Here is a 17,143-nt window from a genome sequence, read left to right as displayed (position 1 = left end):
AGAAGGCTGACTTGCACCATTGGATTTTGGTAACATGGAAGTTATTTCAGGCAAACAGCTTTTTTGGAGTACTTATATTTGGATAATTTTCTTCCATTTTTCTCCTTAGTCGCAATGGCTGTATCCTTGGCCCTGTAGCTGCTTCTGATATATACAAGAACCCCAAAGTCTACAATAAGGTAAACGTTGCAGCGAAAAATCACCCCCGCCCCCCAATTTGGTCATCACCCAGCCAATATAAAAGCTGGGCATTTATTTTATCACAAAAGGTGATGACTCCAGGCATCTATTTGTGGAGTCTTTTTTTACTTGCAATATTCATGGCCAAGAGAACCAGCGTGGCGCAGTGGTTAAGAGCGGCGGTCTTTAATCTGGAGAACTGGGTTCGATTCCCTGCTCCTCCACATGAAGCCTGCTGGATGACTTTGGGCCAGTCACAGCTCTCTCAGAATTCTCCCAACCCACACCTCCTAATGTCTCTTGCCTTGAAAACCCTACGGGGTCACCATAATTCAGCTGTGGCTTGATGACACTTTCCACCACATTCATGGCCAAAGTTCAGTGGAAGTTTCAAATACAATGTCGACATTACCTTTTTATTTTAAAATGTTTCCTAATTTCAGAATTGTGAAGTCCTGGATTATTAAAAGTTGGGGGAGCCCTATGCTGAACTAGATAAATGCCAAGTAAAGGAAGCTGGAGGGATGGTTAAGCAAGAATCCCGAACCTTAAATAGCAGGACTTGGGTGCCTGAACTGAGCCCTTTTCTGTCATTATACTTTTGGGGCTCAATCTGCATTGAAGGGGATATTGTGCTACCCGTGATTCTCCCAATAAATGTGGTCACCTTTTTGCTTGAATAGGGCAATGCACCTCTCTTCCAGCTTTGGAATGTGCACACACATATTCACAAAAAATCTGAGTCTCCAAGCACGCATACCACAGCTGGATAAATTATGCAAAGTTTGGAAATAGAGACACATTTGCTTAACTTGGACAATATGTAGGGATTTCAGCATTCAAGTTTTCCTTCCTATTCTTCAACAGAGCGTCTCCCAGATTTGCTTTAATGCTTTGCAGGATCTCTTCTTCCTGCTCCCCCCCCCCCCCCGCCTCCAAGCATATTGAAGCACACCACCATCTTGCCCATCGCCTGAACCTTGTCAACCTTTCTCCTGCAGGTCCACGAAATAGAAGGGATTAAAATTGTCACTTACTGCTCCCCACTGTACTTTGCTAATTCAGAGATATTCCGGGAGAAAGTAATAGCCAAGGTAAGAAATAATCTCAGCGCTCAGATGATGAACATCCTGCAGTCCTTTAGAAGCACATGGTGTCACGCCATACTAGCTTCTGTCAAAATATGTCCATTTTTTTTCTTATTGCTCAACAGCAAATATCTTCTAAATAAAAACATATGGTGCTGTCGCTCTCTCCTGTTGTTTACTGGAAAATGTTGGGCAAAATCAAACAAAATGTTCTTCCACCATTTCCTTTATGTAGGTTTCCAGAATTGTGTTTATGCTGTGGGAGAGGAGAGGGCCAGTAGGGAAGAATTGGGGGTGGGGACAGACTGGCAGGGGGAGCCACACATCACCAGATATCGTACAGTTGCCATGAGGCTGACATGGCATAGTGGTTAGAGTGTTGAAGAAGGATCTGGGATGGCTGGGTTCAAACCCCTTGCTGAGCCATGGAAGCCTGCCGGGTGACCTTGAGCCCATCAGGATCTCTCAGCCTCACCTACCTTCACAAGGTTGTTGTTGTTGTGAGGGTTAAGTGGAGAAGAGGGAATGATGTGAAAAGCCACTTTGAGTCCTCAATCAGGGAGAAAAATGGGATGTAAATTTAAAAAAACATTAAAACATGGATGATTAAAATAGCTCAATATCTAACAACTTAAAGATTCTGCGCAGCAGAGAAAAGCTGCCTGTTTCCCCAGCGTGGTGTAGTGGATGGTTAAGAGCGGCAGACTTTAATCTGGAGAACCAGGTTTGATTCCCCATTCTTACACATGAGCGGCGGACTCTAATCTGGTGAACCAGGATAGTTTCCCCACTCTTACACATGAAGCCTTCTGGGTGACCTTGGGCCAGTCACAGTTCTCTCCGGACTCTCTGTCCCATCTACCTCACAAGGTAGCTGCTTTGGGACTCCTTACGGTAGAGAAAAGTGGGGAATAAAAACCTACTATTCTTCTTCTTCCCTTCCTCACCCAAAATGCTCCCTCCTAAAACCATGTTGCAGGGGAGAAGCAGTCATCTGGCTACCTGTTCCCTGCAGGCTGTGCTAAACATTTCTCTTAGACCTAATATCAAAGTCAGTGTTCTAAACAGTTAATCATTTGGGTTGCTCTTTTCTGCACCTTTTCCAGTTCTTAGATTTGAATTAAAGCAGGAGGCAAGTCTTCCCTCTCCCTTTACCTTCATTATATGTGCGCTTTCTGACAGTTACAGTATAATCCTATGCAGAGTTACACCTCTCTAAATCCGTTGACTTCAGTGGACTTATTTGTTTATTAAAACATTTATACCCTGCATAGTGTCATGGTTCTGGGTAGCTTACAACAATAGTTAAAAACATTTCCAGTTAAAAGCAGAATAAAACAACAAACCCCAAGTCTCTTCCTCCCTCTTTCCCCTTAAAAAATGCCTGCCGTTCAAACCTCCTCAAAAGCCCCGGCAAACAATGCCCCCTGAAGATCTCTTGGGGGGTGGCTCACCTCTTCAGGAAGCCCATTCCACAGATCGGGAGCCATGATGGAAAAGGCCCAGGCTCTGGTAGATGTCAGATGGGCCACTCTAAGAGATCGGATAGGCAACAGATGGCTGCCAGAAGACTGTAGTTGGTGCACGGGACATATGGCTTTAAAATGGTGTAACTCTGCTTATGATAGCACTGTTTAACTGACAAAATGCCTTTCTTCTGGCATGTCTATATTAATTTTGGTTACCCTCGGATGTTAATATGCTTGTTCGAATGATCCAGGCATCATGGAGAGCTGTGAAGTATCCATGGTTAATTTCACATTTCCAGATGGAGATGCCCTGAAGATAAGGGATAGGGGTTCCTTCCCCAAACCTTCCTCCTCTGTATCCTTAAAAGTTTCAGAGTCCCTTTTTAAGTACCAGATTCATGATCAGACATCTGATCTATAAACTGAGCCAGGACAAACAAACCCTCCGCTCATTATTTTCTTCTTCTTCTTTATTTAGACAGGTGTGGATCCCATAAAAGTCTTCTTGGCTAGGAAAAAGTATGTGAAGAATCAGGAAAAAATTGTGGTGGTGGCAGCTATGGCGGGACAAAAAACAAGCAAGCTAAAATCCGTCTTCCGGAAAAGCAAGGTAATTTAGCCCCTTTCCTAGCTGTAAAAGAAAGTGTGTCCAAATAATGGATTAGAAGAGCCATACTGCATGACAAACACCAGTCATCCTTGGGAGCCAGACAGCCGCGCTGCCCAAAGGCCATACAACAGCTGCTCCTGCTGCTGCAGCTCAAACTGATTGGAGCTGGACCAGAATTGCCAGCCTTAAGCTCCCTGCCTTCCTGTGACCATGGTATGCCCAGCCAAGTGCTATTGCAACTGATGCTGTGAGGGATTCTGTGCTGCTCCTAAGTAGGGTTGCCAACCTCCAGGTACTAGCTGGAGATCTCCTGCTATTACAACTGATCTCCAGCCAGTTCACCTGGAGAAAACAGCCACTTTGGCAATTGGACTCTATGGCATTGAAGTCCCTCCCCTCCTTAAACCCTACCCTCCTCAGGCTCAGCCCCAAAAACCTCCTGCCGGTGGCGAAGAGGGACCTGGCAACCCTACTAGTAGGTAATATGTAGGTTTTACTGAGACTCAGCTGCCTGAGCAAGGGGTGGGGGCCGCAACATTACCCTAGGCAGATGGATTCCACCCTCTCTCTTCCTATTTGTAAGGCTCTCCAGCCACCCTGGGCAATTTCCATAAAATCACTCGCTCAGACGACCATCCAGAAGCAGGTAAATTTATTGAAAAGCATCAGGTAAGACTAGGCCATTACACGGTCCAAAGCTGCAAGTGCTTGCTAACACAAAAGAGTGAGATTTTAAACAGTTCTACATTGCAGGTGTCAGTTACATGTTTTGGGAATGGAATGATAACAGTACCAGGCTAGGCTACTGAACAGACATCAAAGACTTCAGAAAGCTCGTTATTACAATCCTGCAAAGCCAAGGTCAGAGGGGGGAGGAAGGAACGGCGAGAGGAGAGCGAGTGGGACATTCCAGCAGAGGCCTACGCAGGGGAACGTTTCAGCTAAGCCTGAACCAATATTCTAGCAAAGGCCTGACCAGCCGCTTGTACGGGCAGAACAGAAAAAGAAACAGAGCAGTATCTCACACTATTGTCATAGCTGAATTCTTCAAATAAATACCGGTACTCCTCATGCATCTATGGGGGCTACCGCACTTTGTATTCCCAGCGATGTATTAAGAGTTTGAAAATGTTGTAAAAAACATCGCTTTAAAAGGGTTTTTGGATACCACGGCTTATAAATGGTTGGAAGACATCTTCACAGCTAAAGGGGCCAAACAAAGTGTGAACAATATTTTTTATAACGTTTTCAAACTCTTAATACATCGGTGGGAATACATAGAAAGTGCGAACAGTATTTTTTATAACATTTTCAAGCTCTTAATACATCGCTGGGAATACAAGTACAGTAACAGCCTATGACAGATGAGGATTGTGCTTGGTGTAGTGGTCAAGAGCAGCAGACTCTAATCTGGAGAACCGGGTTTGATTCCCCATTCCTTCACATGAAGCCAGCTGGGTGACCTTGGGCCAGCCACAGTTCTCTCCGAACTCTCTCAGCCTCACCTACCTCACAGGGTGTCTGCTGTGGGAAGTGGAAGGGAAAGTAATTGTAAGCTGCTTTGAGACTTCATAAAGGTAAAGAAAAGTGGGGTATAGGAACGAACTCTTCTTGTAAGAAATGGAAGCATATGTAAATGAGTTGTATCATTAGTTAGAACACTGACTCCCTGAGTATTCCAGTTTTGAAACCGATGGCCAGCTGACTCAGCAGCTGGAAAGGTGTGGATCCAGAAGTGCACAGCTAAAGGTCACACATGAAAGTGACTTGCAGACAGCTTGCAAACTGATTACACCACTAAATGCAGAGTGTGTGAAAAGCATAGGAGGCATGTGATGTGCCTAGGGCCTCCTTTAAACTGTAGCGGAGACCAGGATCCTAGATACAGTGGTGCTATTTTGCAAATGTATTTTTCAGATTTAAATGCTGGGCCAGGGAAGAATTTTTCTTATGGGTTATATTATTCTAGGGGCAAGAATGCAGCTGGGATACTGCGGGGGGGGGGGGTGTTGAACTGCCATGAGCCATTTTTGAAACAGAGTTTAGCTCGCTCTTCCTTGCTTGCAGTGGCTATGGGGGAGTGTTCAGATGCATGATCCACATGCAGCTACCTCACAGTTCATCCTTTAAACCAGAGAAAGTGAAGTTTATATTTTATTTGAAGTAAAGGAAAGTGGTCTGGGAGCTCCCCTTTACTGCAGGGGCTTCTTGCTGCCCATAGAGGGAAGAATCCTCATGTGGAAACTGCCTGAAATGGCTCAGGAAGATGAGTCGCCTTCTTGGGTCTTGCAGTTTCCTCTTGCATGCATTTTTAAATGATTAACTTCCAAGATAAGGGCTCCATCCAGAATTGCTGGGCTCCCTCTCTCCATCTCCCCTCGTGTAGCACACCGCAACTGAACTCTTCCAGTTGGCCATGATCCCTGAGCCTCAGGCAACTCAACAAGTTGAGGTTAGCCTTTTTCAGTAACTGGGATTAAATTGTGGTCAGGAATCCCAGTTACTGGGAAAGAAACTAACTTCAGTTTGTTAAGGGGTCTGCCTTCAGACATCATGGCAAATTGGAGTTGGTTGAAGACTTTGTATTAAATTCTGACACATTTTAGGATAGGAAGAAGGCCCAACTGACTGTTTCCCTCACAGCTGAGCACACTTCCAGGACAGGAGCTCAGGTGAAGAGAAGAGTGCTTGAAAGGAGAGCGTGCAGAAGGGAGGAGGGTTCTGCATTCGTAACCTGTGTACTCCTGTTGCTACTAAATACAGAACCCTGACTCAGCATAGTGGGGGAGGTCCAACATTATCTCCAACTATAAATGTAAAAGTAAACCACTATAAAGTTATGTACTGTTGGTGTCTAACACCTCATTAATTAAATAAAATTCACACAAAATGAAAATGATAAATTCTGGAGGGGTCGCCAATCAAATACCAATTTCCTTTATATTTGGTGGGAATATCCAAACATTGGAGGGGCTTTTTGGTAAAGAAATGTTTAACGCTATCAGCCTGATGATTGGGCACCTAGAATGAAATAATGATTATGAGTTGATATGGAACCTATTAACCATGGCAAAGATATTTATAGCAACTAAAAGGTGTGGCCAGTAACCTCTGATAACAAAAGAATAAAAAGCTCTTAGAAACTTTTCAGACTTTGGTCCCTTTTTATTGAGTTTATCATTTGAAGCAGTAATTGATATTTGACTGCCCATGCCTTATTCCGTAATGTGAAATACTACTGTAATTATTTTTCAAAAATGGTCCCCCTCCTCCACACCTTTATGTATGATAGGGCAGTTCTATGTTAAAATACTGTCATGTCTAATTTGGCCGAGGGCTTAAAAATAAAAAAGCCAGTGCCTATTTTGCTGACTTAGGCTTAAAGCAAATAACCAGGGTCACCTCAGAAGCTAGAAAACATTTCAAGTTCTCCACCAGCAGCAGCAGCATTTCAGGAAAAACATTAGGTGCCAGTACTGTGCAGAATACATGCTTCAGATTACTTGAGGTTTTGGAACATAGGGAATAAGGTTTTCCAGGCTTCACGATCTGAATCATGGAGGAAAGATGCCCTCCGTTATAGTAGCCATTATGGTCCTAAAAAGGTATTATGCAGCCTTTGTTTAAGGTAGCCGTGGTGCTTCTCACCTAAGTGAAGATCTGTCAGGGAGGAAGTTGAAAAAAAAATCTATGACTGACTACAAAGAGCACAGAATATCAGTTCAAAGCTCTGATCCAAGGCAGGGCCATTAACAGATTAATCCACACCATGTGTCTTAAGCAAGCAAATGGGAACACTGTTTTTAAAAAATCAGGGGTAATCCATGACCGGAATTCATGAGAATTAGTCATGCACGCCGCATCAATATCCAGTGGTTTCCTGAGAGTAAAGCATTTATCCTGAAAGTACTATTTCTTCCTTTGCTCAGACCGTGTCACTGCAAGAGCTCCAGAAGGACTTCGAAAGCACTAGTCCAACAGATACCAACAACAACCAGACAGCCGCCAATGGCACCAACGTTTCCTACGTAGCATTCAATCTTTCTGTGAACACTTCAAGACAGGCCACTACTTCCTCTGCACAGGGAAGCACGAGTAGTCATCGAAGCAGCACCTGTAGCGATATCCCAGTTTCAAATGTTGATCCTATGACTACCGCACCCCCATTTGTCAACTTCCACACCATTATCTTGGACATGAGTGGAGTTTGCTTTGTAGATCTGATGGGTACAAAAGCTCTGGGAAAGGTTGGTTTGTATCCTGGTTCCAGTTTGTTTTGTTGATCTTGTATTATTCACTGAAGCTACGTCTAAAAATTTTCATAGAACTCAACCAGACAAATGTGAACAGAACTGTAGGGTTTTTTTGTAGCTGTAGTAAGTTGGCTTTAGTAACCACTGTAAGGGTACCGTTGGAAGCTGAGCAATCCGAATCAGATGCCGTATCTGTGGCACACAACTCATATGACATAGCTATGGCCGGGATCAGAGCAAGGCTAAGAAGTTAGTGGTGTCTTCCAAACAGAGACGGGATTTTGTGGTTTACCCATTGCTGGTGAGGGTGAAGATTAAGTGGAGCAGCAATGGGGCTTCCACACAGCAGGTTTCCTCCCAGTTTCCCTGCCTTAATTCCCTGAAAGTGGCCACACCCCACCCTTAGTCACCAGGGCTTTTGCAATGTATTTTTTTTTAATCAGCACTAGAGTATCATTATATCGATATACTATTGTATCAATAGGTGCAACAAGTTTCTCTGAATTCCAGCTTTCATTTTTTTAAGAGTAAGTGTCTAGTTCATTCTCTTGTGAAATGCCTTTTTTTCCTTATATTTGTGCAAGGGAAGAGGCTAGAGACTTACTTTTTACAAAAATGAAAGCTAGGAGTTCAGAGAGGCTGCCACACTTATTACGATGGTAGATCAATCTAACAACATTCTAGTACCAATTTTTAAAAAACAATTAAAGCCCCTGTGGTGGTGGAGGAAATGGCTGCCACAGGGACAGGGAAAATGGCTGCCATGAGGGCTGGAAAATCCAGATTTTTCCACACATGCAGCAGCCATCCTGGTGTTACTGCAAACTTCCCAAAACTTTGGGCACAGCAGGTTTGAGGAAGATCAGAGGAAACCCGGGGAAACACCCAGATCCTTTGGAGACGCAGGGAAAAAACCTGCTTCTCAAAAGCATTGAATTCAGGACTGATAAACCATGTAGAAAGCTGCTGTCACACTCCTTTTCGACATGGGTTATTTGCCCTAGGTTCAGTACTGTTAGGAAGTGGGTTTCCCCAGTTTTTCTCTGACTTTTCCCAAACCTGCTTTATTTTGAAGCTATGGAAAAGACTGCAACGAAGCCTGGTGGCTGCCATGTGGTTGGGTGTATCAGCAGGCACAGCAGCAATGGAGAAACCACACAAGCCTGTCCCTGTGTGGGAAACACCCTGGAGTCAAGTGGGAGTGGAAAGTAATAATACAAATTACGTTAGAGTAGGAGGTTAGCAGATGACAAGCGTAGGGATCATGAATAAGCATGAGGCAAGAGTGGATTAGCATATATGAGAGTCTTTTACAGACATTACATTTTAGGAGACCACCAAGGAAGATACTGCAGAGGCAGGCAATGGCAAACCACCTCTGCCTCTCATTTGGTTTGAAAGCCCCTTGCTGGGGTCACCATAAGTTGTTTATGACTTGATGACACATACATATGTCCATACACAGTCAGTGGGTCATGAGGGATCTGAACAGTTAGAATCTGGAGGAAGCCACAGAATAAGAAAATTCCACAGTATCAACCAAATTTCAACAATTGAAAGCTATCATGTGGTCCAGTAGCTGGGGTGCCCAAGATTCAGACATCTGTCCGCATACATCCATTTAATAATACAGTTTTTCAATAAAACCAAGAACTTTGTAGTTTCCCCTCTTGTTCCAGTGGTTAGGTTTAAGGCAACACGCTGTGCCAATAGAAGCCAAGTGCTTTTGAAAATCTTGTGCTGTGTATGATTTGAGATGTTTTTACCGTATAATTCTGGAAACAATTCTTGAGATGTCTGGAATTTGTGGTGCATCCAACATGAATGTTTTGTGAGGTGCTGTAAAAGCCAACTATCGTGTGTAAAGTAACATTCTCCCTCCCCCCTCCCATTTTTTATTTCCTTGTATAGCTGTGCACCAGCTACCAGAGGATTGGGATTAAAGTTTTCCTGGCAAATGTGCCTGGTAAGAATATTGCCCCTTGTATCATGCCTAATCTGCCTTCTGTTTTTGCAGCCTCAGAGTCGTAGGAACACTGGAAAGATACATTTGGATGTAATCCAGTGAGAGTGTTCCTAGAGCAGCCCTTACTGCTCTAAAAATGTTGTGTCTGTCTTCGCCCTGTGCTTCCCTAAGTTTGACTGCATATCCCCTTACGGGTGAGAGAAACTAGCCAATGGTGTGGCATGATATTTATCAGAGGAATAAAATAAAACCTTGAACCTTTCAGTGATTCTTTAAAATCATGGACAAATATAACCAGTCCCCAATACATTGCTGAAGCTCCTAGAGGAACTTTTATATACCCACCCTACGTAGATGGAATCTTTGCCTATCACAGTTGTGAAGAAGTGTTGATAATATCAAGCTAATATATACCTTTAGGTTCAAATTCCAAAGAGAATGAAATAAAAACTCTAAAGATTGCTCAATTCCTATCACTAATTCATAGGCGAGGTATGAAGTCTAGCACAGCATAAGCCAGTAAATGGCAACAAGATTATTTGAGAGAAAGTCCTGCTGCTTTTATAGCTCATGCTGAAATCACAGTGCAATTTCCCATAATTTAGATTATGCAGGGAAAGCTGGGGCAGTTTGTTTTCCATATCGGGAAGCTTACTTGGGAATGTTTCCTCCGTGTGCCAATGAATGGCCTTTTCCCATGCATGCAGTGACTTTCTCCGACAAGTACAGCTCCATTGCAGAGCAAAAATTGGAGCTTCCTCAACCTGGATTCAGAGAAAAAAACCAGGCTTATCTTCAGTGTTGATGACCAGCATCGCTAGTTTGCAGATTCTAATACAAGCAGTTCTCGGAGATATTGCAGGTTCCGTTCCAGACCATCGCTATAAAGCAAGTCACATGAATTTTTTTTGTTTCCCAGTGCATATAAAAGTTATGTTTACTTTATACTATAGTCTATTAAGTGCGCAATAGCATTATACCTAAAAAATGTGCTGGAATAATAATGAAAAAGTTTGAAACTTTGCGAAAATTACCAAAATTTGCCACAGAGACATGAAGCGAGCACATGCTGTTGGAAAAATGGCGCCAATAGACTTGCTTGAAAACGCAATGTCTGCGAAGCACAATAAAGCGAGGCATAATAAAATGGGGCCTGCCTGGAACCTACTCATTTGTAGGGCAAATGAGAGTCCTTGTTGGGGTTGTCGGCTGATTAAATAAACCTTAGTCTTATCTGGTTTAGTCAATTGATTGATTGATTGATTGATTGATTAAATTTGCACTTGAATAAAGCAAAAAAAAATCCATTGTTTTTAGATGAGGCACACATATGCATGTTTTTAGAAGAGGCATTCCTCGCTATATGTGATGAAGGCTGATTTTATATGTATTGAAAAAATCTACACTAATACTTCCATTCCTACTTTATACCAAGGGATACATTTGTAAGTGCAGTCATGTACAGTATAGTTTGGAGACCAGAAAGGCACTGTTCAGAAAATGCTGTCATTTGTTTATGGCCACTTGCTATCCTCGTCTTCTTTTTAAAAAGAAAGGTAGGCTATATGTATTTTTAAATGCTAACCTGGAAATTGTCTGTGCTTGTAGCTTCCTTGATGCAATGGAACATCTTTTCTCTAAATAGACAAAGGCTTTGAGTAGACTTCTAATAACACTGGGGCATAACTGGTATTATTTGCTCATCCTCCGAAGGGTGTGAGGCTTAAATTGCATGTTTAGGTCAGTTGTATGATTCGTGCTTCCTTCTTCCATTTGCTTTATTAATTTAAAGCAACCTCATGGGCTGCAAGTCTGAGCAAAAGGGAAAATGTAGAGGAGGAGCTGCTTCACCCATTCTCTTCCTGCCTCTTCTGTTTAAAACTGCCCTCTCCCCAGAGACTTTCTCCTTGCTGGAGAAAATATGGGGATTTTGTGTATCTTCTCTCACAGTTGGGGGGACGGCAGGTTAGCAAACAGTAAAAGGGGAAAGGATTAAGCCACCTCTGCTCTCACTTGTACTTCTTCCACTCTTTCCCACAACATATGAGCCCCACTTCCAAATGTAATTCTTTTAATTCCTCTGTTCTAGTATTGACTTCAACAGAGGGGTTTTCTTCCACAGACATCCCTAAAACAGGCTTATCCATTTAAGAATTATGGGATAAGATCAGTGGTGTGTGCTGTAGTGGTTAGTGTGTCAGACTAGGATCTGGTAGACCCACTCTGCCATGACAGCTCGCCAGGTGACCTTTGGCCAGTCATACACACTCAGCTTAACCCACCTCACAGGGCTGTTGTGAGAACAAAATGGAGGAGAGATCCAACGATGTAAGCTACTTTGAGTCTCCACTGGAAGAAAGGCAGGTTATAACTAAAGTATGTAAATAAAATGTTCATGACAGGATTTAAAAAAAACACCTCAATATATTCTAAATACTAGTTTTTAAATTTTTGTTCTGTTCAAGCATGGAAGTGATTGAGAGACTTTTAAGTACCGGAACTTTAATAAATATTTCCAAATATTGTGATTCCACAAACTATTAGGTGTTAGTGTCTCTGTATCACTCTGTCCATACCTGTCCTTGTTTCAGAAGAAAAATTCACATGAATCAACTGCATTCTGGAGCATTGCCTGATGAACATCTTTTTTCAGATTAGGGCACTGTCGTTCCCTCCATCTACATGCTGAGTTTCAGATTCAGACAGCATCATCTTCTGTCTCTGTTTACTGGATGCTTCTCTGGCAATTGCAGAGCTTCCCGTGAACTTTTAAATAAGAGACTTATGTGCTATGTTGGCATTTGCTGGTCAGATTGTTATTTTCTATCGATTAAGCAGTCACAGTTTCACAGTAAATATGACTCGTCTCAAATAACTTTTGACCACAGGCTTCTGCTTTCATCCCATTGATCTAACTTTGTCTCTTTCTCCAGCCCAAGTGTATGATGACATTCGCACAGGAGGAGTCTTTGAAGAAGGTGGCCTCGAGCCCAGGCACGTCTTTGTGACCACCCACGATGCCGTTTTGTTCGCAACAATGAATGGCGGCAGAGCTACGCATCGTCCCGTCTTTGAAGAGGTATGGATGATTCACTGCGCTCCCATGCGAACAACAGTTTTTACTCTTGGCCATGCCAATGCTGGTGTTGGTTTCATAGTCACCCACTCAACGTCCAGACCTTATGAAATAGATTGGCTGGAAATTTAGGAAGAATGCAACACAGTCTGTTCCCATTATTCATTACCACCACTCAACAACAAGTTCATTAAGCCTAATAATCCCCTGGAGGTTGGCAACCTCTAGATAGCTTGTGTTGTTTATTTAGTCTTATGTTGAGAAGCGACAACAATGGCACCAAGCTATTTCATGATAACATGGTACAATGACCCATATCTTGGCTGCATACACGTGCAAAGAGAAACCTGTACTTCCCGGCTCATCTAAATAGAATGTTACCTGGGGGACCAATTCTTCGCAGAAGTTATTCTGCTTTTAGTGTTTCTTTCTGTTTGGAAGCCTGTATTGGTACAACTCTATTTTTAAACAATCATTGGAGGATCTGTAGGAGCTGATAAAAATATTGAGGGGGGGGAGTCCTAAATGAAGAATAGATATATTCATTATGCTGGTCCCACTAGATATCAAAGTATCAGCACAGCCCTTTAGAAGCCCAAGGGGGGAAAAGTCTGAGCAAAATAAAATGTACAGTAGTGAGAGATGAAAAGGATTTGTCCAACTGTCCTTATCATGCGAGCCACTGAGACCACTAGACAGTGATATCTTCTGAATATAGGTGTCTGGGTTGTACTACTTTGGAGTGTCAGTAGGTGTTCACATAACTGACTTCACGTAGAAAACTAGATGACAGAGAGCAGGGATCTTCCCTAATTTTCTCTCTGGCATGCTAGTTTTCTTCATGCAAATATTTTATTTTTATGGAGGAGCATTTAATTACATGACGTGTGTGTGAAGTACTGTCAATTCGCAGCTGACTTATGGCAATCCAGTAGGGGTTTCAAGTAGTGCTGCCCAAACTAAGTTTATCACCATATTAGTGACATCTAGGCCTAACTCAGGGCTTATCTAGACAAGATGTGAGAGGTCAGTGAATTAGAGCTCCCAAACTTTAATTGCATTTAAAAGCTGCCAGCAAGAGGCTCCTAATTTGGAGTGGGGTCATGACCCTGGGCCAAAGAGGATTTAATCCTCCCACCCTTGGGATTGGTTCCACTGAGCAGCTTACAGAGCATTCCCCGGAGGTCTCCCATCCAGGCACTTAGCAGGCTCAGAGCTGCTTCACTTCAAGCAAGGCTGTTGTATCACATGCCTTCCAACCATACCCTGGGCTGCATGCAAGTAACTAACTGCTTCCCTGAGGGCCAAACTAGACATGACAACATCCTTGTGTCCTCCACAAGGATGCTGCCACCATTTTAAACTGACTGGGCCCACAGTGTGGTGGGCTCAGGCGCTCTTGTCCCCCCTCCAGTCTTTTCAAGTGCTGAAACAGCTGCAGGGGTGCAGCTGTTTTGGCACTTGAAGAGGCGGGGGGGGGAGTACCTCAGCCCACTGCCTGATTTTAAAATGGTGGCAGCATCCCCATGGTGGACATGAGGATGCCATCACATCTAGTTTGGTCCAGCTGTTTTTAAAAGCCACCACACCACCAATTTGTCAGCGCAGCAATCTCAGGAACAAAAAGTAAACACTGAACTGCCTGTGGAATCATCTATTTATCATATCTAAATTTCTTGTGATGGTAAGGGAGGCACTGTAGAACCTTAGCAATGACCAACTAAGTAGGTAGATAGAAATAAGAATTCCCAAAGAGCTAATATCCATGCCATTTTTTCCCACTGGTTTATGTATGCCTTGGCTTTTTTTCACATGCATGCACATTATTTGGTTTCTCATAACTTTGTTATCCTGTGCCTGATGACTTGTAGTTATAGCTGAATATGTGGAGTTACTTTCAAAAGCATTGTGCTTGAAGGCAGATGATACAAAAATTATGTGTGTTTGCTTCTGTATATCTCACTCAGATATGCTAGTCACCAGTAGCAATCAGACATGGAAATCACCGCTAGATGCCACAGCTGGGGTGATGAATGTGCAAATACTGTTACTCTATCAGAGCTTATTAATTTCCAAATGTGTTATGTCCACTCAACAAACTATTACAAAGGCATTTTATTTTTAAATTGTCACATCACATGCTGAGCTCGTGACGTAGCCCTGCTCCTGGTTGCATTGTCTGCATTACTCTGCTTGATAAAAGTATTTACCAGTCCAGGTTAAGCTGACACGAAGAAAGGTCTTATCTTTGCCATATAGTGATTATTTGCTTCTAGGACATTTACTGAAGGTGAAACTGCCTGGCTATCATTTAAATGCGGGGCAAAAGACTAACTCCACAGCAAAGGTGTATCTACTTTTTGAAGCTTCCTAGGAGACCGAAATGTAGGGCCCAGCCACACCGTACATATGAATGTTTGTATCTAAAACATAAATAGCAGCTGTATGTGTGAGAGTGATTCAAAACAGATAAAAGGAAGTATTTCTTCACACAATGCATAGTTAAGTTGTGGAACTCCCTGGCCCAGGATGTGGTGATGGCCACCAACTTGGAAGGCTTTAAGAGGGGAGTGGACACGTTCATGGCGGATAGGGTTTTCCGTGGCTACCAGTCAAAATGAATACTAGTCATGAAGCATACCTATTCTCTCCAGGATCAGAGGAGCAGGCCTATTATATTAGGTGCTGTGGAACACAGGCAGGATGCTGCTGCAGTCGATTTGTTTGTGAGCTTCCTAGAGGCACCTGGTTGGCCACTGGGTGAACAGACTGCTGGACTTGATGGGCCTTAGTCTGATCCAGCATGGCTTTTCTTATGGTCTTACGTGAACATTTTGATTGCCAATGTTAGAATCTCTACTCCTTCCCTTAGAAAAGTATTTTTATGCTCAGTGCAAGTAAAATCTTTCTGTACTACTTCTAAATCTCCATTCTTGCTGCTAAAACTCATTATTTATTGATACCCTGCCTTTCTCCCCAGTGAGGACCTAAAGTGGTTTACATTATTCTCCTCTCCTCCATTTTATCCTCACAACAACCCTGTGAGGTAGGCTAGGCTGAGAGTGTGTGACTGGCCCAGCATCACTCAGCAAGCTTTCATGGCAGAGTGAAGATTTGAACCTGGGTCTCCTAGATCCTTGTTCAACACTCTAACCGCTACACCACACTAGCTAAACCCATTAAACCTTATAAGAACAACTTGTAATTTCATTAAATGGTCATTGAAATCAAACTCTATGCAGAACGATTGTCTTAGGCCTTGTTTCCATAAACCTTTTTACACTAAGGTGTGATTGAGTATGAATTACATGTATAGCACATCAGATATGAAGTGCATGTGTTTTAAAATTGATGTATACAAGGTATCTCCTAAGGATCTTTACTCCATCCAGAGAAATAAAAATTTTCATGAGTAATTCAGAAAATGATTATATATTGTCATGCTTTTTAGTTTGTAAATAGTAACTAGTGTTTCCCTCCCTCCTCCTTTTTCCATATAGAGAGCAAGTCAGATAGAAATCTCTGTCTCCGATGAGTCTCTAGAAGACAGCAGTGCTGAATTCCAAAACTTGGAAGAGGTGAGTGAAAAAGATGGTAGGGAGTGAAGTCTGAGCCATCCTTCATTCATGCAGTCTCTCCAGTACATTTGTTGACCTGTTTCTAGTATCCAGCGCTCTATTCCTAACCTAAATCCCTTGTTTTTCCCCCCAGGAAATGTTTGGAGGTGTTTTTCATTCTGAGACCCAGACAGCACTGTGAGTTTTACAGGAATGCTCCTAAGCAACTGACTCCTTAACCAAGGAATGCCTTTTAGGAAGAGATGTTCCTGCATCCAAATGAAGAGGACAGTGGGCTCTGTGCATTTGGGACATGGGACCATTGTATTTTGGGGGCATGGAGGCCAAAATGCCTCTCTTACCTGACATTCTTTCCTCCTTCCATTCCTTTCTGCTTTCCAAACTCAGAGCAACTGGCTCTCGAAGCAGGTATCATGGACAACAGAAGAAGGAACTCAGGGACCAAACTTTGTCTACATAGAAGAAGCAGAAGAACAGCAGGATTATTACTACACCTCTCTGGTCCTCATTTGTTGCTCATTCACATTTCAAGCAATGCTTACATACTCAGATGTATGAACACAAGCATACCAAGGAACTATTAAGCATTAGCCTTGTTCTCATGAGGAAAAATACAGGAAACGTGGAGGACTGCGTCTGGAGTGCCAGACAACAATCTCACACTACGGAGCCACTTCAGTTTGCGAAGGGACAGGGGTTTTTTAGAGTGCACTCACTGACTTTAGACCTCACACTACACATAAATAAGTCCCTGGTAATGCTGCCCAGTTCTTCCTGTGATTTTTAACACTAAAATATAAAACTGTCCCTTTTTCTTTCTGGGACTTAAACACAGCAGCAGCATCTGTGACTATCACACATTACCTGGAACAAGTGCTGCATTTTCACACCACTGCTTCGAAGAAGGACTTCCTTCTCCATTA

The 17,143-nt window shown here is 42.9% G+C and overlaps 1 protein-coding gene across 1 annotated transcript in view; it reads left to right on the top strand.

Moving 5' to 3' along the window:
- SLC26A9 (solute carrier family 26 member 9) overlaps nt 1-16,484 on the top strand; it is a 73,708-nt gene extending 57,224 nt beyond the window's left edge. The window contains exons 14-21 of the mRNA XM_056867725.1: nt 110-179; nt 1,182-1,274; nt 3,216-3,347; nt 7,277-7,594; nt 9,512-9,566; nt 12,500-12,645; nt 16,143-16,220; nt 16,354-16,484. Of these exons, the coding sequence (XP_056723703.1) occupies nt 110-179; nt 1,182-1,274; nt 3,216-3,347; nt 7,277-7,594; nt 9,512-9,566; nt 12,500-12,645; nt 16,143-16,220; nt 16,354-16,401 (940 nt within the window). The 3' untranslated portion in view covers nt 16,402-16,484. The remainder of the gene's footprint in view (nt 1-109; nt 180-1,181; nt 1,275-3,215; nt 3,348-7,276; nt 7,595-9,511; nt 9,567-12,499; nt 12,646-16,142; nt 16,221-16,353) is intronic.
- The last annotated feature ends 659 nt before the right edge of the window (nt 16,485-17,143 follow it).

Source organism: Euleptes europaea, chromosome 2 (genome assembly GCF_029931775.1).
Source record: "Euleptes europaea isolate rEulEur1 chromosome 2, rEulEur1.hap1, whole genome shotgun sequence".
NCBI lineage: Eukaryota > Metazoa > Chordata > Lepidosauria > Squamata > Sphaerodactylidae > Euleptes > Euleptes europaea.
The sequence above is the reverse complement of the archived record's forward strand: the minus strand, read 5'-3'. Positions and strand labels throughout refer to the sequence as shown.